The sequence below is a fragment of the Geotrypetes seraphini genome, chromosome 5 (assembly GCF_902459505.1).
Source record: "Geotrypetes seraphini chromosome 5, aGeoSer1.1, whole genome shotgun sequence".
NCBI lineage: Eukaryota > Metazoa > Chordata > Amphibia > Gymnophiona > Dermophiidae > Geotrypetes > Geotrypetes seraphini.
This window is the reverse complement of record NC_047088.1, coordinates 263,762,702-263,784,079: the sequence shown is the minus strand read 5'-3', so window position 1 is coordinate 263,784,079 and position 21,378 is coordinate 263,762,702. Positions and strand designations below refer to the sequence as shown.

Here is a 21,378-nt window from a genome sequence, read left to right as displayed (position 1 = left end):
TGGCCCCTTCTGTCTCCCCCCAGCACACCCCTCCCCCCAAAGCAGCTCCCTTTCCCTTTCCCCCTAGCTCCCGGTATTGATTCCCTTCTTACCCTCCCAACATCCAGGCGTCTTCTGGCCTGCTCCTCTTCACCAAAGCTGCCTGCGATCGTGGTGGACGGCTTTAGCAAAACTCGCAGGCTGCTCTCCAACTCGGTACCACGTTCCCTCTGACGCGATCCCGTGCGTCAGGGGGAGCGTGCTACTGAGCCTGGAGAGTGGCCTGCGAGGTTCTTTAAAGCCGGCCACAATCGCAGGATGCTCTGAAGAGGAGGATCAGCGGCAGCGGCAAGTGAGGGCGGGAGGTGACACGGCGACTCCTTCTTCTGCAGGTGGAGAGCGGCTTGCGAGGTTCGCTACAGCGGCTGGCGAACCTCAGCAGGCCGCTTTGAAGAGGAGCGGGAGGGAGGAGTCGCTGGTGTCTTTGGCGCAGGCGCCCTGAGGACTGGCACAGAAGCACACCTCAGGGCGCCAATGCTCACGAATTTTTAAGAGCACATGCGCCTCTAGCATTTTATTATTATTGATTTTCTGTTTCTCCTCTTTCTTCAGCCTCCCAAATGCAACACCTGTCAGGTTACTGTCTCAATTCACTTCTAGCTGAGCTAAAAGAAAAATCAGTTCCACGTTCCCCTTCTCAGTCCAGGATATACTTTACTGGATGAGCGTTCAGGCCCTCGTGGACAAACTAGCAAGAGTCTCTCATTTTCCAGGGATTGGATTGCAGTGAACAGAGAGGAAGAGAAAGCTCACGAAGTTCTTTCTTATTCTGCCTTTCAGACTTCCAACACATTGACCTGGACTCTCTACCACTTGGCAAGGGAACCGGAGATTCAGAACTCTTTGTACCAAGAGGTGACAGGCGTCCTCCCTGCTGAAAAGACCCCCACTACAGAGGACATTGCCAGAATGCCACTGCTCAAGGCCATCATTAAAGAGACCCTTCGGTACAGCACTAGAGGGAGGGGGAGCCATTAAGGAGACCATAGCTTATAGCACTGCAGGGAGGAAGAAGGGCCTTGATAACACCCCACAATACAGCACTGGGGAAAGGAGGAACTCATTCATGAGAATCTACAGTACAGCTCTGGGTTGTTACTGGGGCCCTTGTACTAAAGTGCGATGAGCAGTGACTGCACGAATTACTGTGTTTCCATGAAAATAAGACAGTGTCATATTAATTTTGGGTCCAAAAAATTCACTAGGGCTTATTTTCGAGGATGTCTTCTTTTTTTCATGTACAACAATCAGCTCTCCCTTCCTCTCCTCCACCCCAATTCTTCCTCTTTCCTTCCCCTCCCCCCATGTGCAGCATCTTTCCCCCCTCTCACCCGTCCCCTCGAGCAGCATCTTTCTATCCCTCCTTCCCAACCTCTGTGCAGAACCCCACTAACCCTCTCACCCATCCCCTTGTGAGGCATCTTTTTACCCCTTCCTCCCATCCCCTTTTTTATCCCTGCCACCGCTGCTGTTTTTGGAGGCCTCGGAGGTAAGGTATGTCAGTCTCACGGTGGGAGGGTCGGTGGGTGAGAGGGGAGGAAAGATGCTGCACATGGGGAGGGGGGAGAAAGTGCTGCGCTGTCAAATCAGGGCAGCAATAGTGTCAGGGATGGAGTCGGGGAGTGTCGGGAACATTCAGGAGGGGCTTCAGGAGTCGATCTTAACTACAGCTTATTTTTGGGACAGGGCTAAACCTTTTTTTTTAAACTCAGCTATGCTAACTGCTTTTACCACATCCACTAGGAACAAATTCCACAGTTTAACTTGAGCACTGAATGAAAAATTCTTTCTGATTTCTTTTTTATATGCTCCCTCATAGCTCCGACTCTAGGTGTGGTTTGAAAGGGTAAATAATAGTTTCACATTTATCCATTCCACCCCATCCATGATTCTGTTGATTTTTATCATAAGAATAGCTGTATTGGGTCAGACCGATGGTCCATCTAGCCCAGTACCCTGTTTCCAGCAGGGACCAATCCAGGACACAAGTACCTGGCAGAATCCCAGAGTCCATGCTACCAATCCAGGGCAAACACAGGCTTCCCCCATGTCTGTCTCAATAACAGACTATGGACTTTTCCTCCAGGAACTTGTCCAAACCTTTTTTTTTTTTTTTTTTTAAACCCAGCTATGCTAACTGCTGGCATTGAGTTCCAGAGGTAAACTATTCTTTGAGTGAAAAAATATTTCCTCCTATTTGTTTGAAAAGTATTTCTCATATCCCCTCTGAGCCATCTTTTCCAGACTGAAGAGTTCTAACCTGTTTATTTCACTGCCATGCCAGCTGGGTCCTATATGCATCATTAATGACTGCTACACTGTCAGTCTCGTGAGCCTGCTTTACCAATGACTGCCAAAATCTTTGTGCTCTTTTGCCTCCTCCAGAAGTGACTGCCACGCTCTCTGCCCCCATGTGCTTCCCCCAGCAGTGACTGTCCCTCTCATTGTGTCCCATGTGCCTCCTCCGTTAGCAGCAACTGTCTTGCTGGCTATGTACCCGTCATGTCCATCAGTGGGCAGAGGATGAAGTTACGAGGCTCAGGAAATATTTTTTTACAGAAAGGTTGGTAGATCCACGGAATAGTCTCCTGGAATGGACTGTGTCTGAATTCAAGAAAGTGTGGGACAGGCAGGTAGGATCTCTTAGGGAGAGGAGGAGCTAGAGCAGGGGTAGGGAACTCCGGTCCTCGAGAGCCGTATTCCAGTCGGGTTTTCAGGATTTCCCCAATGAATATGCATGAGATCTATTTGCATGCACTGCTTTCAATGCATATTCATTGGGGAAATCCTGAAAACCCGACTGGAATACGGCTCTCGAGGTCTGGAGTTCCCTACCTCTGAGCTAGAGGATGCTGTGGATGGGCCGTTCAGCCTTTATCTGATGTCATGTTTCTAGATTTCTATGAATGTTGGACAAGTTCCTGCTAAACTGGAACATATGCAGGTGAGGCTGGACCCATTTAGATCACTGGTCTTTGACCTAAGGGCCGCCGCATGAGCGGACTGCTGGGAACGATGGACCACTGGTCTGACAATTCTTATGCCCTTGTTATAAGTGCTACTATATGAGTGAATGCCACTGATATCTATAGCGCTACTGGGCATACGCAATGCTGTACATCAAAACACAGAAGAGACAGTCCCTGCTCAAAAGAGCTTACAGTCAACTCAAGACAGACAAACTGGACTAGAAGGTGCATCAATACAGGGGGCTCAGGTGGGGGAAATTACAGGGGGAATGATGACAGATATTGGTGCTTTGAAACTGAAGACTGCCAGAGATGGACCTTGATGGACCTAGTCAGGCAACAAAATAGAAGGGGCAGAGTCTAGAGCTGGCCATCGAGTAGACGCATGCAGATCAGAAAGTCTTACCTGATGAGCAGAGTGTGGGGAGAGAGGAGAGATACTGAGGAGCTGTAGAGTGAAAACTCTTGTAGAGGAGTTTAAACGGATAGGGAGCCAATGAAGTGACTTGTGGGCATAGCGACACTAGCGGAATATGAGGCGTGCAGCAGAGTTCTGAACAGATTGAAGCGGGGAGAGATGGTTTAGCGCAGGGGTCCCCAAAGTCCCTCCTTGAGGGCCGAATCCAGTCAGGTTTTCAGGATTTCCTCAATGAATATGCATTGAAAGCAGTGCATGCACATAGATCTCATGCATATTCATTGGGAAAATCCTGAAAACCCGACTAGATTCGGCCCTCTTTGGGGACCCCTGGTTAGTGAGAATCAGGTTGCAGTAGTCTAGATGAGAGGTGATAAGGGTCTTGGCAGTGCACTCAGAAAGGAAGGGGCTGATTTTAGTGATATTGTAGAGCAAGAAATGACAGGTTTTGGAAGTCTGTTGGATATGTGAAGAGGAGAGAGATGAGTCAAAGATTACCCTAAGGTTGTGAGACAACAAGACAGGTGAGGATGAGGATGTGCTTCAAAGACCTAGAGAACTGGGGAAGAGGAGAAACAGGTTTAGGTGGAAAGATAAGGAGTTCAGTCTTGGATATGTTTAATTTTAGCTGGGAGCGAGCCATCCAGGGTTGTGATGTCGGACAAGCAAGTTGAAACCCAGGACTGAATGTCTGTTGAGATTTCAGGTATAGAGAGAGAAATCTGGACGTCATCAGCATAGAGGTGATACTGAAAGCCATGGGAGGAGATTCCATCACCAAGAGAAGAAGTTTAAATGGAAAAAAAGAAGTGGTCCCAGGACAGAGCCCTGAGGTACACCAAGCAACAGTGGCAAGGCAGTGGAGGAGGAGGATCCACCACAGCATACTCAAAAGATGTGATGGGAAATTAGGAAGAAAGCCTTGCAATCCAAGTGAGGACTGCATATTGATGGATAGGTGGTGATTTACCTTGTCAAAAGCTATGGATAGATCAAGAAGGATGAGGATGGATTTGCCAGGAGCAGGTCATTGGAGACTTTCACAAGGGCAGTTTCTGTAAAATGAAGAGGGTGAAAATCCGATTGAAATGGGTCAAGGATAGCTTGAGCTGAAAGAAAAACGAAGACAATGGCGGTGAACAGCACGTTCAAGTAACTTGGATAAGAAGGGGAGGAGAGTTGGAAGGGCAGGAAGGGTCCAGTGAGGGTCGTTTGAGGAATGGTGTAACAACAGCTCATTTGAAGGTGTCGGACACGGTTGCAGTAGAGAGTGATAGGTTGAAGATATGGCAGATAGAGAGATAGCGGTAAGTAGATGGGTGGGGATGGGATCAGAGGAACAGGTGGTGAGTTTGGAGGAGGAAAGTAGCATGGGACGAGAGGGGGTTGGTAGAGCAGGCTGGGGGAGGTGATCCAGTCGAGAACTCAATGTCAAGTTTGTGAACCTTGTCGTAGAAGCACTCAAGGAGGGGGGGAGAGTGACAGAGGGGTTAGAGGTATTAGCTTGTCACCTGTGTCCCTAGCCTCTCACAATCTCTGAATTCATTCCTAGGCTGTATCCTGTTGTTCCAGCTAACTCCAGAATTGCCACAGAGAAGGAAATAGTGATTGGAGATTACTGCTTTCCCAAGGAGGTGAGTGGGAGAATGTATGGGCCTATCTTCCAAATACCCCCCATCCTACTTTATATCTTGCTAAAAGTCTCAGCATATTTTTCCCAGTCATGCACAAGTCAACCTTGATCCTGTGGTCTTTATGCTGAAAAACAGCCACTTTCCAGGTGGAGCTTTTCTGGTTCATTATTGACTACATGTACATGTCATGTCACTGCACTTCCTTAAAATGGTAAAGAATTTTTTTTTTTTTAAGGTGCCACTTGCCAGTCTGCTCTTTCGGTCACAAATGCACGTTGTGCCTCTGGAAGTATTAGTTCTAATGTGACTGACCATGTGACCCCTGGAGCTGGGGTTCCCAGACGTCCGGATTTTGCCAGACATGTCCTCCTTGTCTGGGGGGTCTGGACGGCTTTTCAGAACCTGGCACTTTGTCCGAGTTTTGAAAAGTTTCCCATCAAAATCGTCTGGGGAGCGACTTTCTTGTTAAGTTACCCCTGTAAATGTCTGATAAAATATGCAGAGAAGAAATATGTCTATTTTGTAGTTTTCTGGATTCTCAAAAAACGATTAAATCAAACTAAATAAATAAGAGTTGCTATATAAGATTATGCCGGGATAAATCATGTTATGCTTGGTTATGAGATCTCCTTATCTTGACTATTATATTGTCTTTTTGGAGCCGTTTAGTGGTCTAAGGAAGAGTCTGTAACTAATTACTGTGTGTTCCCTGCCTCCGCGTTCGAAAATGGAATTCAGCACGGAGGGACACATCATGCTGTCAGGGAACAAGCGCATGCGCGCTTAGGGCTTTATTATAGAGGATATAGATTTTATACATATAATATGCATGATTTGCACAGTTGATTTGTTTTATGTTTTATTCAATAATTGTACACTTTGTTGATTTGTTTTAGAAACTTAATAGAAATACTTGAACTATTTAAAAAAAAAAAATGTTTGGACAAGTTCCTGGAGGAAAAGTCCAGGGGGAAGTCACTGCTTGCCCTGGATCAGCAGCATGGAATGTTGCTACTCTTTGGGGTTCTAGAATCTTGTTACTCTCAGGGATTCCGGAATCTTGCTATTTTTTGAGATTCTGTATGGAATGTTGCTACTCTTTGGGGTTCTAGAATCTTGTTACTCTCAGGGATTCCGGAATCTTGCTATTTTTTGAGATTCTGTATGGAATGTTGCTACTCTCTGAGATTCTGGAATCTTGCTATTCTTTGAGATTCTGTATGGAATGTTGCTGCTCTTTGGGGTTCTAGAATCTTGTTACTCTCTGGGATTCTGGAATCTTGCTATTCTTTGAGATTCTGTATGGAATGTTGCTGCTCTTTGGGGTTCTAGAATCTTGTTACTCTCTGAGATTCTGGAATCTTGCTATTCTTTGAGATTTTGTATGGAATGTTGCTGCTCTTTGGGGTTCTAGAATCTTGTTACTCTCTGGGATTCTGGAATCTTGCTATTCTTTGAGATTCTGTATGGAATGTTGCTGCTCTTTGGGGTTCTAGAATCTTGTTACTCTCTGGGATTCCGGAATCATGCTATTCTTTGAGATTCTGCATAGAATGTTGCTACTCCTTGGGTTATGGCCAGGTACTAGTGACCTGGATTGGCCACCGTGAGAACGGGCTACTGGGCTTGATGGACCATTGGTCTGACCCAGTAAGGCTTTTCTTAGGTTCTTATAATCCACCATGTTTTAATTTTCTTTATAAGGACTTGGTAATTTGTACCGAGGTCAGAACCCCCAAGCATTTTGAAAAGAGAGCTCCTTCAGGGATTTGGGGATTGTTTCAAGGGTCACCATCTGGGCTGCTCTTTAGCATGTTTATTACTCTAAATACAGTTTTCCACTCCTGATCTCCACTTTCCACGTTATCTGTGTTACAGACCATGTTTGTGTTTTGCCATTACGCCATGTCTCGAGATGAGACCAACTTCCCCGAGCCAACCAAGTTCTTGCCCCAACGCTGGCTGCGTGATGTGGGCATGAAGCACCATCCTTTCAGCTCAATCCCCTTTGGCTATGGCGTGCGCGCCTGTGTTGGACGCCGGGTTGCTGAGCTGGAGATGTACCTGGCTCTCTGCAGGGTAAGTGAGAGAGATGAATCTGCTGTCTCCAGACCTTTAACCCCCTCCCCCGTCTCTTCCCACTCCTCCCCTCACCACACACGTTCCCCTCTTCCCTCTAGTTGTTATCGCAACGAGCAACGTGTTCCTCGCAACCACATCATCTCTCCTGCTGACATCACTTCTTGGTGCTGGAGGAGGGGCACCTCTTGCCCTTGCTATTCCACTGCCTAACCCAAAGCCTCTTTCGTCTCTACCAGATTCAGTCGTCTCTGGCTTGAGCTGCTTCTCTGATCAGGGCATGTTTATTACATTGATATAATTTGGGGCCTAGCTGTTCACTTCTGTCACTTTTAGGCCTCCAGGCCATAAGCTGTCATTTGCCATTCCTGGGGTTTATTCCCTCATTTTTTCTCTCCCTCCCAGCCCTAAGGCAGTGGCCACAAACCATAGCTCCACCCAGCTAATTTTGGACTCGAAATCTGTCCAATAGATTAAGCAATGGCTGTGACTTCCTCCTCCCAAGGGCTGTCAACACTGACTCAGCAGCACTCCAGCATCTGGCCGGCCTGAGGAAGTGAATCAAAGCCAGACCTCCCACATGGAAATTAGCAGTACTTGCCAATCAGCCAGTGGCTAACTTGATGTAGGATAGATTCACTAAGCAAACCAATCGTGTACCGATAGGTTTGCAACCCAATTTCCCTCCGACCCGATTCACTAACCTCTGCCCCGATCATCCTCCGATCCGCACATGCAAATGAGGGGGAACGGCATTCAAATGTAGGTAGGCAGCAATTCACTGACCAAAAACTGCAACACCAACTGGGCTGGCCAATCAGCAAACAAACCACTGCTGGGGACCAGTCGCTCACTGCTTTCCGAATCTATCTCCTGCTCTCTCTGCCCCGAGCGCTGCCCTGCTTCTGCCCCGGCCTTCCCCTGCAGTGCGAGCCCGCGGTTTTAAAGCTAGTTGGGCTTGCAAAAGTTTTAAAAGTTAAAAGTAAAAAAAGAGTACAAAAAGAAAAGGTCGCTGCTCTTTAAGCATGCGCAGACCAACTACAGATGGTCTGCGCATGCGTTGGGATCGCTATAGAGCGATCCGGGCGCTTGGTTGGGGGGCGTGATTCCGATCACCCTCAATTCGTGAATCAACCCCCAGGACACGGATCGGATCCGATCTGTGCCCTTAGTGAATCTGGGCCTTAGTCCCTAAATACCAAAGAAAAACGGTTCATTCAGCCGCAGAGGTTGAGTTTCTATCTCTCTTTCATAATTAGCCTGTAAGCTCTTTCAAGCAGGTACTGTCTCTTGTGTGCTTAATGTATAGCGCTTGTAGTGCTACAGAAATAATAAAGTAGTCATTGATGCCCCTCCCCCACCCTCATCTCAACCCCACCTGCCACGTGTACGCCCCTCCCTTCCCTACCCTTGTACCTCTAGTTGAAGTTATTGCTCGCGGCAGTCAACAGCATGCTCCTCGTGACCCTGTCAGCTCTCCCTCTGATGTCACTTCCTGTGCGTGGCGTCCGGAAGTGATGTCAGCGAGAGAGCCGACAGGGTCGTGAAGAGGACGTTGTTGTCCGTCGCAAACACCAATTCAACTAGACGTTTGGGGGAAGTGGAGGGGAGGAATGGGAAGAGGAGGGGTATCAGCACCCCCACCAATATGGCGCCCGGGGCAGACTGCCCCCCTCTCCCCACATTGCTACCGTTAGTAGTCCAGGACCCAGCTGTAGTGCTTCTCTATGGAAGGGTTGATGCTCCCTCCCTCCCTTCCTTTGCCTCTAAGCTTTATTTCCCAGGATACCCCTGAGTTTGTGCAGATCCAGTGAAAATCCAGAGGCTATGGACCAGGAGAGCCCCAGCCCACCCCCTTGTGGAAGTTAAAGATAATAGCAGATGTTTATATTTATTGTATAGATTTGTGGGTGCTTCATATACCACTGATACGCACACAGTACCCCCTCCTTGTCGCTCTTCTGAGCAGGGAGCTCGTCTTGCATGTTCTAATGTACAGTGCTGTGTACGTCTAGCAGTGCTCTAGACACGATAAGCAGTAGAATACAGTAAGAAACTAGAAAGGATAAGGTTAGAGAAAGAAAATGGGAGTTTACGCAGAAGGAAAAAAACAGTTATCCACAGGAAAGGTGAATTAAGTAGGTTAAGGGAGTTCCATAGACAGGGACCGAGGCAGCTGGTATCCAACCAGATTTTGTAAAACTCCTAGTAGCATACATCGCTTGATAACTGGGCTCCACACCACGATGTGCTTTGATACTCAACTTCTGGAAAACCATTTGAGGTCAAATTATTTTAATATTGGAAGTTCTACTATCAATATCATACGATATAATATTATTTGGAACGACATTGTTCACTAAGAAACCTACAAATGCAAATAAGAACAAACTGATAATGAAAAATTGTGATAATTTGAATTATAGTTTTTGGTGGGAGTCCGTTTGCCAAATTTATAAGTTTGAAAACATTTTTTCATTACAGAGGGCTCATCTTAGTAAATTTAAGGAAATATGGGACCCATTAACAAAATATTGCAAGTTATGATATTGTAATATTCATTCCCTTTGGTTTATGAAAGAGTGGTTTACATATCCAGGAGGAGATTTAATAATTGTATAGTATTTGATTGAATCAAAGTGCAGTTGGATATATTACTTGTTGGTTTAATTGTTTGCACTATGTATTTGATTTGAAAATGAATAAAGGATTTAAAAAAAAGAACACACCACAATTCTTGTTTATCATCTGAGCAGTCTCAGGCAACCAGAGGGCATCCACTCAAACTCAAGGGTGGGAGATTTCATGGTGACATCAGGAAGTACTTCTTCACCAAAAGGGTGGTTGACCGTTGGAATGGCCTTCCACGTCAGGTAGTTGAGGCCAGCAAAGTGCTCAAAAAACGATGGGATAATCATGTGGGTTCACTTTGGGGAATTGCTTAGAGGGAGGGTTCTTTTAAGAGGAGGGTTCTTTTGAGTGGGCAAACGTGTTGGGCCAATGGCCTTTTCTGCCGTCATACTCTGTTTCTATGTTAATGTCCTAGTCACACAGTAGTAATTAGAAAACGGTCTTGTCATTCCACCAATGATATCCTCTCCATTTCCTGTTGGCAGATAATCTCCAAGTTTGAACTGAAGCCAGACCCACAGATGAAAGATGTGAAACATGTTTCACGGGTTAACCTGACACCCAACAAACCCATCAACCTCCAGTTCATAGAAAGAAGAAAGAGTGGAGAGTGATCAAGAGATCTCCACCCAAGAATCGAGACTTTGGCCGTGAAAAAGAGAACCGTGTGTTGTATGAATCCACAGCCCCTCTTCCTGTGTGACGGACGTCGCCCACTATATCTGGGGAGAAAGTGACAATTCAGCTACTGGAAGTCCATTTGCACTGCTCGATGTAGGAGGACTGAGAATGAAAACCCTTCAGGATGGTATGAGAGGCTGCTGAAACGTTCTCAGCCCAACCAAGAAGAGAATGATGTGGAGCCATGAGACTTGCAAGTTATTACACTTTTTGTTTCAAGAACATGAAATGAAACATCCAAAAAAGTGTGGAATGACTTGTAAGTTTCATGGCTCCACATCATTCTCTTCTTGGCTGAGCTGACAACATTTCATAGTCAAGACCTGTCACCTTCGTTATCTTCGGTCTCAGGGCTCCATAAGTTTATCATGAATTCGCCATTGCACAGGGAGAGCAAGAAAGTTTCTCAGCGAGATAGCACGTAAAGCTCCACACACCGACAATTTAGCTAAAAAGCATAAGGTGAACTACTCCTGAAGAAGCTCCTTGCAGAGGGAAACGGAGATGCTCCGTTAAGCAACACAGCAAGAAGTTGAAAACACCAGCTGTACACAAAGCCGGGAGAAGATTGTATCAACACTATAAGAGGAAACAAAGCTAAGTACAACATATAGAAAATTTAAGAGAAACGCTTTGTTATCCCTCTAAAATTGTTATTACTGCCGTTATTTTGGAAGATAAATTAATTTAAATTATTGAAAATAAAAATGATTTATAAATGAACACAAAAAAAGAAAAATTGGAGGAATGATAGCTTGCATTAAAGCTATATTGATAAAACTAGTTCTAAAGTCAAATAGTTGCCACTTGCCAGTACTTGAGGTCACCTTTCCCCAGAACAATTAAGATATTTAAATAAGACAGTGAAGCTACTAAACTCAAAGAGGAGTAATCCGTTCCACATTTTCCATCATTTTTTGAGAAGGGTGATTGCTCCTAAGTCTCCCATCCTGCAATCTCAACTCGTGACCTCTAGTTCTACGGCTTTCCCTTCTCTGAGAAAGATTAGTTTGCATTTTAATAGTAGCACCATTCCATGCAGAATCTCCAAGAATAGCAAGATTCCGGAATCCCAGAGAGTAACAAGATTCTAGAACCCCAAAGAGTAGCAACATTCCATACAGAATCTCAAAGAATAGCAAGATTCCGGAATCCCAGAGAGTAGCAAGATTCTAGAATCCCAAAGAGTAGCAACATTCCATAGAGAATCTCAAAGATTAGCAAGATTTCGGAATCCCAGAGAGTAACAAGATTCTAGAACCCCAAAGAGTAGCAACATTCCATACAGAATCTCAAAGAATAGCAAGATTCCGGAATCCCAGAGAGTAGCAAGATTCTAGAATCCCAAAGAGTAGCAACATTCCATACAGAATCTCAAAGAATAGCAAGATTCCTGAATCCCAGAGAGTAACAAGATTCTAGAATCCCAAAGAGTAGCAACATTCCATACAGAATCTCAAAGAATAGCAAGATTCCTGAATCCCAGAGAGTAACAAGATTCTAGAATCCCAAAGAGTAGCAACATTCCATACAGAATCTCAAAGAATAGCAAGATTCCGGAATCCCAGAGAGTAACAAGATTCTAGAACCCCAAAGAGTAGCAACATTCCAGGCTACCGATCCAGGGCAAGCAGTGGCTTTCCCCATGTCTTTCTCAATAACAGACTATGGGCTTTTCCTCCAGGAACTTGTCCAAACCTTTGTTAAAACCAGCTACGCTATTTGCTCTTACCACATCCTCTGGCAACGTGTTCCAGAGTTTAACTATTCTCTGAGTGAAAAAATATTTCCTCCTATTGGTTTTAAAAGTATTTCCCTGTAACTTCATCGAGTGTCCCATAGTCTTTGTAATTTTTGACGGAGCGAAAAATCGATCCACTTGTACCCGTTCTACTCCACTCAGGATTTTGTAGACTTCAAGATTTTGTAGACTTCAATCCTATTTCCCCTCAGCCGATTCTTTTCCAAGCTGAAGAGCCCTAACCTCTTTAGTCTTTCCTCATACAAAGGAGTTCTATATCCCCCATCTCTCCTTTCCTATAGGGCAGGGGTGTCAAAGTCCCTCCTCGAGGGCCGAATCCAGTCAGGTTTTCGGGATTTCTCCAATGAATATGCATGAGTTCTATGTGCATGTACTGCTTTCAATGCATATTCATTGGGGAAATCCCGAAAACCTGACTGGATTCGGCCCTCGAGGAGGGACTTTGGAGACCCCTGCATGAGGGGATAACACATAGGGGAGCATGATTATAGTCAAATGCAGTTTGCAAGTAGGATGAGATGATGATTTCATAGGTGCTAGACGCTAGAAGTAACCCAGCATTCTCGACCTGTGGTTTTAGGGTGAATTCATATAAACTCTCACCATATTAGCCATTTCTAGCCACAGGAAGGGGGCAGTTCACTGAGAATTCTGCAGGAAGGCCGGGGTACTTTCGCAGCGAGACTGTGAGCAGGGCAGAGACACAGCTAAAAGCTGCCATAGGCATTAAAGGTTAGAAGGAGTCAAGTAGAGCTCTTTGTGCCCAATTGTAACCTCAGTGATGGGTTTAATTTCCTGAAATGACCTTTTTTAACCCCTTGCTGCGCTGTGTACATATAGTTTGTTTATCAGGGCCCATCAGTTAACCTGCAATCATAGCTGGGTTCTCTCAGCTTAAGTCATTATCTGAAATAGGGTGGAAAGCAGAACGCTGCAAATTAGCCTAGTCACAAAAGCACACTGTCACAAGATACTTGGCAATAAAACACCTGCCATAAGTTCAATTTTCATGAGAGCAGCAAAATCACAGCAGGAGATGGGGTTTAATTATATCAAATAAAGGTATTGGAAGGTTTTTCTGGGACACTGGTAAATGTTTTCCTGGGTGTTGCCTCTGTCCCTGCAGTGTGAGTGGCACTGGCAGACCCTGACGGTGGGGTCTACTTAAGCAGTAAAACAAAACAAAAAAGAGAGAGATTTATAGGTTGTGGATTCTTCGATGTTGATTTTTCTGGGAAGCTTCTAAACCACTGCTAATGACTGGGGAGCCAGTGCAAAGCAGTTTGCATGAGCTTCAGTAATGGTGTTACAATACATCTATCTATCTATTATAGTTTAACATAGTAGATGACGGCAGATAAAGACCCGAATGGTCCATCCAGTCTGCCCAAACTGATTCAATTTAAATTTTTTTATTTTATTTTATTTTATTTTTTATTTTTCTTCTTAGCTATTTCTGGGCAAGAATCCAAAGCTTTACCCAGTACTGTGCTTGGGTTCCAACTGCCAAAATCTCTGTTAAGACTTACTCCAGCCCATCTACACCCTCCCAGCCATTGAAGCCCTCCCCAGCCCATCCTCCACCAAACGGCCATATACAGACACAGACCGTGCAAGTCTGCCCAGTACTGGCCTTAGTTCAATATTTAATATTATTTTCTGATTCTAGATCCTCTGTGTTCATCCCAAGTTTCTTTGAACTCAGTCACTATTTTCCTCTCCACCACCTCTCTCGGGAGCGCATTCCAGGCATCCACCACCCTTTCCTAACATTGCTCTTGAATCTACCACCCCTCAACCTCAAATTATGTCCTCTGGTTTTACCATTTTCATTTCTCTGGAAAAGATTTTGTTCTACGTTAATACTCTTCAAGTATTTGAACGTCTGAATCGTATTTCTGTATGTTATATATTCATCTTTCTTTGTATTACACTGTGCAATAGAGGTTTGGGGTCACTGAATTCAAAACCAACCTTAATTTTTCGGTATAACCCTCTGATTTTTGGCAAAAGAACATTATAATGCAAAAATTAACATTTTCGCTATATTTTCTAATGCTTGGAGTAAATATTAAAACAGTTTGCCTCAAATTAGCTAGAACTTCTGAAGAACTTTGTTAAGGCTATGAACAAGGAAGGTGAAGTGCTCAGAAATTAAAGGAAGACAATTGTTGAGAGACAGGCACTTTGATGAAGTCTTGCGAGGACGTGAGAAAAAGTGCATGGACAGCATTGAAGAATGTAATTGAGAATTTCCTGGAGAACAAGAAGGCACCAGACTGCGTCCAAATGGTGGAGACGATGCTTAAAGCATTCTGTGATCACAAATGCAACATGTCACTAAAAATTCATTTTCGCCACCCGCATCTGGATTTTTTCTCCGATAATCTCGGTAGTGTTGGGAAAGGTTTCACCAGGACATTGCTACGATGGAGAAACGATATCGAGGCAGATGGAATTCATCAATGTGGCTATTAATTAGAGATGCTCCTAATCTCATTTATAAACACACTTCAACAGCAAAAACGATTCTAGAAAATAATATTGACATATGTGCAATGTGTTACATTATGACTTCTCATGCTATAAATATTTGTGATTTGCTCAAAAACTATCCCCCTGTTTTACTAAGGTGCACTAAGGGGTCCTTTTATCAAGCCGGGCTAGCGGGGTTAGTCCGTTAGACATTTCGTTAAACCCCTACCGCAGCTTGATAAAAGGACCCCTACGTTTCAAGTTTCAAGTTTTTATTAGTATTTGATGGATCGCTTATTTAATTTACTAAGCGATTTACAATTTTATAAAAACAAGGTTGTGGATACAGAAAAAATAACTGCAAACTTACAAAATAAGACTAACATGAATCGTGGAGGATAGGGGGGAAAAGTTACAATTCCTTGTTAGAGCGAAAAAAACAGGAGGGGAGTGAACGAGAGGGAGGGTGAAATAAAAAAAAGAAAAAACCTTAAGACTTCTGGTTATTGGTCAATAAGTGAAAGGTTGAAAGCATCTTTTTTAGATTACGCCAAATTCGATCTGTTGCAAAATTCTTATGCGAAAAATCTTTAAATATCCTAATACATTCCCTAATCATTTCCAAATTAGATTATTGCAATGCTTTGTTCATGGGCATATCCCAAAAAGAAATTAGACGCCTTCAAATCATACAGAACGCTTCCATAAAAATAATTTATAAAGCTAAGAAATTCGACCACGTCACTCCTTTACTTAAAGAATCCCACTGGCTTCCCGTGGCACATCGTATTCTATATAAAATTTGTTTGCTTACGTTCAAATCAATAATGTCCCAAACCCCAGCTTTTATTTTTAGAGTTCTAATTCCCTATATAACTACAAGAACACTTAGATCTCAGGACCAACATCTGTTGGCTATTCCATCATTGAAAGTTATAAACACTAGACGGCTTACTATTTTTTCAGTGACCGCACCACAATCTTGGAATAATCTTCCTATTTATATAAGAGAAGAAAAGAACTTAGTTAATTTTAAGACTAAGCTTAAAAGTTTCTTATTCAATGATGCTTTTAGTTAATATTCAATGATGTTTTTAGTTAATAAACAACTTTATAATCTTTCTTAATCTTTTATTTTCTTATTTATGCTTTTATTCCCTCCCTATTGTTGTAGTCCTGAAATATAAAATTTGATACATAATGTAACCCTTTAAATATCGTTTTCCTAATGTTTCATGATTGTAAGTTTTTGTAATTATGTAATTTTATTTGTCTATGTAATAACTACCCCAAGTTTTTATTTATTCATTATTGATTGTATATCGCCTAGAATGTAGAATAGGCGATTAATCAAATTACATAATAAACTTGATAAACTTGATCTTTAAAAAGATAAGCGTTTAAGATTTTTTTAAAGGGTGAAAGGTCTTTTTCGTCTCTGATGTACCGTGGTAGTGAGTTCCACAGTTGAGGGGCCATGACCGAAAACATACCGCGCCTTCTGGTGCCTATAATTTTCAGGGATGGAACCGTTAGGAGAACGGAGAGACTGGGAGGTGTTATAAGGGGTAAGCATTCTGGTTATGAATTGAGGTTCGTTACAAATTAAAGATTTAAAAACTAGAAGTCGTATTTTAAAAGTGATGCGACGGCTAATTGGAAGCCAATGGGAATCAATCATCAAGGGTGTGACGTGGTCATATTTTTTAGCATTGTAGATGAGTTTAAGCGCCGTATTTTGTGTTTTAGCTTGCATTTAGCATGCGCTAAATCTACGCTCGCGCTCACCGCTAGTGCATCCACAGACTAACATGCACGCGTTAGCGTTTAGCGCATGGTTAGCACGTGCTAAAAAGCATAGCGCACCTTAGTAAAAGGAGCACTATATAGGATAGGAGAAAACCGAGGCCATTTCCTTACGCAGGAGGTCAAATTCTATCAAGAAAACCTTGTTTTCTTCTCGCCCCAGAAAAAAAAGTTCAAATTTGTTGCGCAGGGTTATTCGTGAGTTCACCCAGCGGTGGAGTGAGGGTAAGAGCTGCCCGGAGTGGTGGCGCCCCTCCTCCACCCCCACCTGTTCCTTCCACGCCCCCCGCCTGCCACATGCGCGCCCCTTCCCTTCCCCACACCTCTTTAACGTTCCCGGCGCGAACAGCAACTCCAACCTACTGCTCTCACCAGTGTTGGCTCTACCTCCGACGCCGCTTCCTAGGCGCGGGTCCGAGAAGTGATATCAAAGGAAGATCTGATAGTGGCGCGAGCAACAGGGCGGGATTGCTACACGCGCCAGGAAGGTTAAAGGTGTATGGGGGATGAGAAGGGGTGGGCGCAAACAGGAGGGAGGAAGCAGAGAGGAGGAGAGGTGAAGAAAGATTGAGGAAAAAGACCCTCAGGAGAGAGATTGTGTTAATGAGAGCTGTGAGCTGGGCAGAGCATGCCTTTCTTTCAGCACAAATGAATATTTCTGCCCTAGAAGCTGACAACTATCTGTTGACTCTGACACTTAGTTCTTCTATTAAAAGAATCTCCAAGAAATGCTTGGGCCACAAGAAAGCCACAATGTCAGCTGAAGATGACATGAACTGTAGATAAAGCTGCTGACAATCTGCAAGCAAGATTAGGGGGGAGGGTGCCCACCAGGTGCCCACCCTCAGCGATCATTGACCTTAGTATTAAGAATGCATTGGCAGGGGAAATAGAGAAGACACCAAGCTACATTATGACTCAATTGCAGTGGTCTGAAACTCAAACCCTTTGCAGGGCCACATTTTGGATTTGGAGGTCCTTGGAGGCCGCAGAAAAAATAGTTAATGTCTTATTAAAGAAATGACAATTTTGCATGAGGTAAAACTCTTTATAATTTATAAATCTTTCCTTTTAGTTAAGTCTTAATAATAATATTGTCATTTATAGCTAAAGAGACATATGATCAAAAAACTGATTTATTTTACTTTTGTGATTATGATAAACAGACCGAGGGCCTCAAAATAGGACCTGGCGGGCCGCGAGTTTGAGATCACTGAGTTAAGGGGAACAGTTAATCTGCTGGCTGGGTTGGAGGTTCAGAGGGGAGAACAGGACAATCAAGCCATTGTGACATCACTGATGAGGTTGGCTCTTATTGGTGGAATGAGGCATTATGACATCACAATCTCAGCTCTGCTTCCCAAAGACAAACAGGATGTCATGGTTACAGTTAAGCCAGTGGTCTCCAACTCAAACCCTTTACAGGGCCACATTTTAGATTTGTAGGTCCTTGGAGGCCGCAGAAAAAATAGTTAATGTCTTATTAAAGAAATGACAATTTTGCATGCGGTAAAACTCGTTATAGTTTATAAATCTTTCCTTTTGGCTAAGTCTTAATAATAATATTGTCATTTATAGCTAAAGAGACAGATGATCAAGAAACTGTTTTAGTTTACTTTTGTGATTATGATAAACAGACCGAGGGCTTCAAATTAGGACCTGGCGAGCCACATGTGGTCCCCGGGCCGCAAGTTTGAGACCACTGATGTCTATCATCCAATCATTAAATATGAAAAAGTGTGAGAATCCAATAGAAATGAAGTATGTAATTAGTAGCTATGCAGGACTCTGGAGCCCAGGTTCGTAAGCTTGGTTATAAAAGGTCCGGCTTAGTTCCTTAAAAGATAGAACGGACTGGGGGCAGCACTCTGTTAGCCTAACTGCTCTTACTATATCCTATTTGGATACTATTTTTTATGTAAGCTGTCTTTTCTTTATTACTATTAAACATGTGGAGGGGTATAATTTTTTTTTTAAAAAGTCTAAGTCCCCTTTTGGCCTAGACCCTAAACGCTGAAAGTAGAAGCAGGGAAAATGTCCAGTCTCAAAAAAAAAGTCCAAAATGAAGGGTTTTTTTGAGAATGGCCTACCTCTTCATTCAGCTGTTTAAACGCCCACACCACCACTACGTCTACACTTACAACACATTACCAACCAAAAAACTGCCTAAGTCGCAAACGCCCAAAACCAGACCTTCACCTATAAGCTGGATTCTGTAACCGGTATCTGTCAAAAAGAATACCCGTTATAGAATCCCCCCTCCCCCCAGCAACGATTGCGGCAGGAGAGATGGCTCATCTCCTCTGCCGCGATGACGATCCCCCACCCCCTCGAACCGCGGCACTTCGGTGGGAGGATCGCAGCAGGGAAGATGCCTCATCTCTCCTACCGTGATCCTCATCCCGAAGTGCTGCGGTTCGGGGGGGGGGGGGGATCACCATTGCGGCAGGGGAGATGAGCCATCTCTCCTGCCATAATCGTTGTCAGGTGGGGGGAGGTGTGGATCGCTGCAGGAGAGATGGCTCATCTCTCCTGCCACCATAGCGATAGCCAAGTGCCGCGTTTGGCAGCACTTGGTGGTATTGCTAGTGCGGCAGGGTAGATGAGCCATCTCTCCTGCCGCGATGGTTGCGGTGGGGTGTGGGTAGGTTGCCGGGCCGCTGAGCTGATGTCGGTAGCCGCCATCATCTCAGCGGCCCCTTTTCGACACTTATACCTGTTTTGACTTGGTCTAAGTCAAAACGTATAAGTGCCGACTAGGCAACCTGCCTAACGCCTATATCTAGGTCGGCCCACCTCCCGTCCTTTCCCCTCCTCTAAAAAAGCCTCTTTTCGCTCTATGCGTTTAGAGGCAGGGGAAAGGCCTAAGCTGGTTTTAGATAGGTCTAAGACCAGCTTTGGTTATGGGTACTTGGATGATCAGGCTTTTTGATCGCCCAAGTACCCATTTAGGCCACTTTTTAGACGTTTCTTTGTTTTGATTATGAGCCCCATATTATATAGAGCAATTGGGTTGCCGGTGTGAGGTCATTTAAATACATTAGAGAGGCTATCAGCAGCCTCTTCACCACCAAGACAGTGCCCAGGGCGGACCACCTCCATAACCCCACCTCTCTTATTACATCACTGAGTTCACCCTTTCGTGGTCCAAGTTTCCTCCAAGTTGCTATTCCCCCTGTTTGTTTATTCGCTAAAGTGGTCTGTGAAGAGTAGCTTGGTTCTCTTTTCTCTCCCACAGTAGCTTTCTCCACCGTCTCATTGTCAGTTAATATTTATTTATTACGATTTATTTGCCTCCTTTTTGAAGGGATTCGCTCAAGGCGGACTATAGTAAGAATAAGTCAGACATGCTGAAAAGTCGGGGCTGTCTCCATCGAGGGCTATAAAGTACCCCCAGTCCAGCGATTTTCCGCTTATCTCGTTCCGTCAGAAAAATACGGAAGAGACATGAGACTTCAGTCTTTATGCCAGTGACTCCCAGACCTACCTCTCTGCAAACAAACTTTCACCTGGAATCTAATCTCAAACCTTGGCTTAATGAAACTGCCTGAGCCTCCCCTACCAGCTTAAAAACAAGGCCAATGTTACGAAGCTTTTTCTGCAAGTGAAGTATGTTTTACACATGGAGAAAGTTTACAGTTATAGTTTATTTAAAATTAGATAAAACACTTATAAAAACCTTCTAAGTTCTGTACATATTAAAACTGGGCACAGGACAGTCATAAAAAAATACATTAATACAGATAAAATATTCTAGAAGTATCGGAATACTTACATAATGTTCCACAAACACATGGGGTAAGGAAGGGAAGAACGACAATGCGGTCAAGGAACAATTACATTAAAGGAAAGAACGAAAGGAGGGGAAGGAGCATAGGTTGGAATAAAATTTGAAGAATGGCAAAAAGGTGAGATGAAAAGATTCCTCAGCTGAGAAAAGCAGAATTAGGTCTCAAATGTGTCCTTAAAGAGAAAAGTTGTAAGAGATGACTTAGGGTTTCTTTTACTAAGGTGCGCTAGCGTTTTTAGTGCACGCAGGAAATTACCGCGTGCTACGCTGCTAGAACTAACGCCAGCTCAATGCTGGTGTTAAGGTCTAGCGTGCGTTAAAGCCCTAGCGCAGTGTTCTTTTGACACCTATGGACCGGCAGAAATAAAAGAATTATTCTGTGGACCGGCATCGGCCCGTGGACCGGCGGTTGAAGAACACAGGGCTAAGTCGTGGGCCAGACCCCGCCCATCTCTATCCAATGTCCACCCCAGACCCCTCCCCCATAATAGTACTAATTGCACCTTGCACGACCCGTGCCTCATCTGGAAGCCTTCCCTCTGACGTTGCAACGTCAGAGAGAAGGTTTCCGGTTCAGGCGCAGGATGCCCGTAGGAGCCACTGCCCGTAGCTTTGTGCACTGAAACAGTTAGGAAGAGGGAGCTGGCTCAAAGATAACGCTGCATCGATCGCACCGTGGACCGGCGGTTGAAGAACACTGGGTTAAGTCGTGGGCCAGACCCCGCCCATCTCTATCCAATCTCCACCCCAGACCCCGCCCCCATAATAGTACTAATTGCACCTTGCACGACCCGTGCCTCATCTGGAAGCCTTCCCTCTGACGTTGCAAAGTCAGAGAGAAGGCTTCCGGTTCAGGCGCAGGATGCCCGTAGGAGCCACTGCCCGTAGCTTTGTGCACTGAATCAGTTAGGAAGAGGGAGCTGGCTCAAAGATAACGCCGCATCGATCGCACCGTGGACCGGCGGTTGAAGAACACAGTTTTGGGCTTGATGCATGTGTGGACCGACAGGAAATTTCTGTGGACCGGCACCGGTCCATGGACCAGTGGTTGAAGAACACTACCCTAGCACACCTTAGTAAAAGAAGTCTTTAAA

General features: G+C 44.5%; 1 protein-coding gene across 1 annotated transcript in view; it reads left to right on the top strand.

Moving 5' to 3' along the window:
* The window catches only part of LOC117361539 (sterol 26-hydroxylase, mitochondrial-like), a 46,666-nt gene extending 35,482 nt beyond the window's left edge, over nt 1-11,184 (top strand). The window contains exons 6-9 of the mRNA XM_033947007.1: nt 820-986; nt 4,979-5,060; nt 6,939-7,139; nt 10,256-11,184. Coding sequence (XP_033802898.1) covers nt 820-986; nt 4,979-5,060; nt 6,939-7,139; nt 10,256-10,384 — 579 coding nt within the window. The 3' untranslated portion in view covers nt 10,385-11,184. The remainder of the gene's footprint in view (nt 1-819; nt 987-4,978; nt 5,061-6,938; nt 7,140-10,255) is intronic.
* Nucleotides 11,185-21,378: the final 10,194 nt, after the last annotated feature.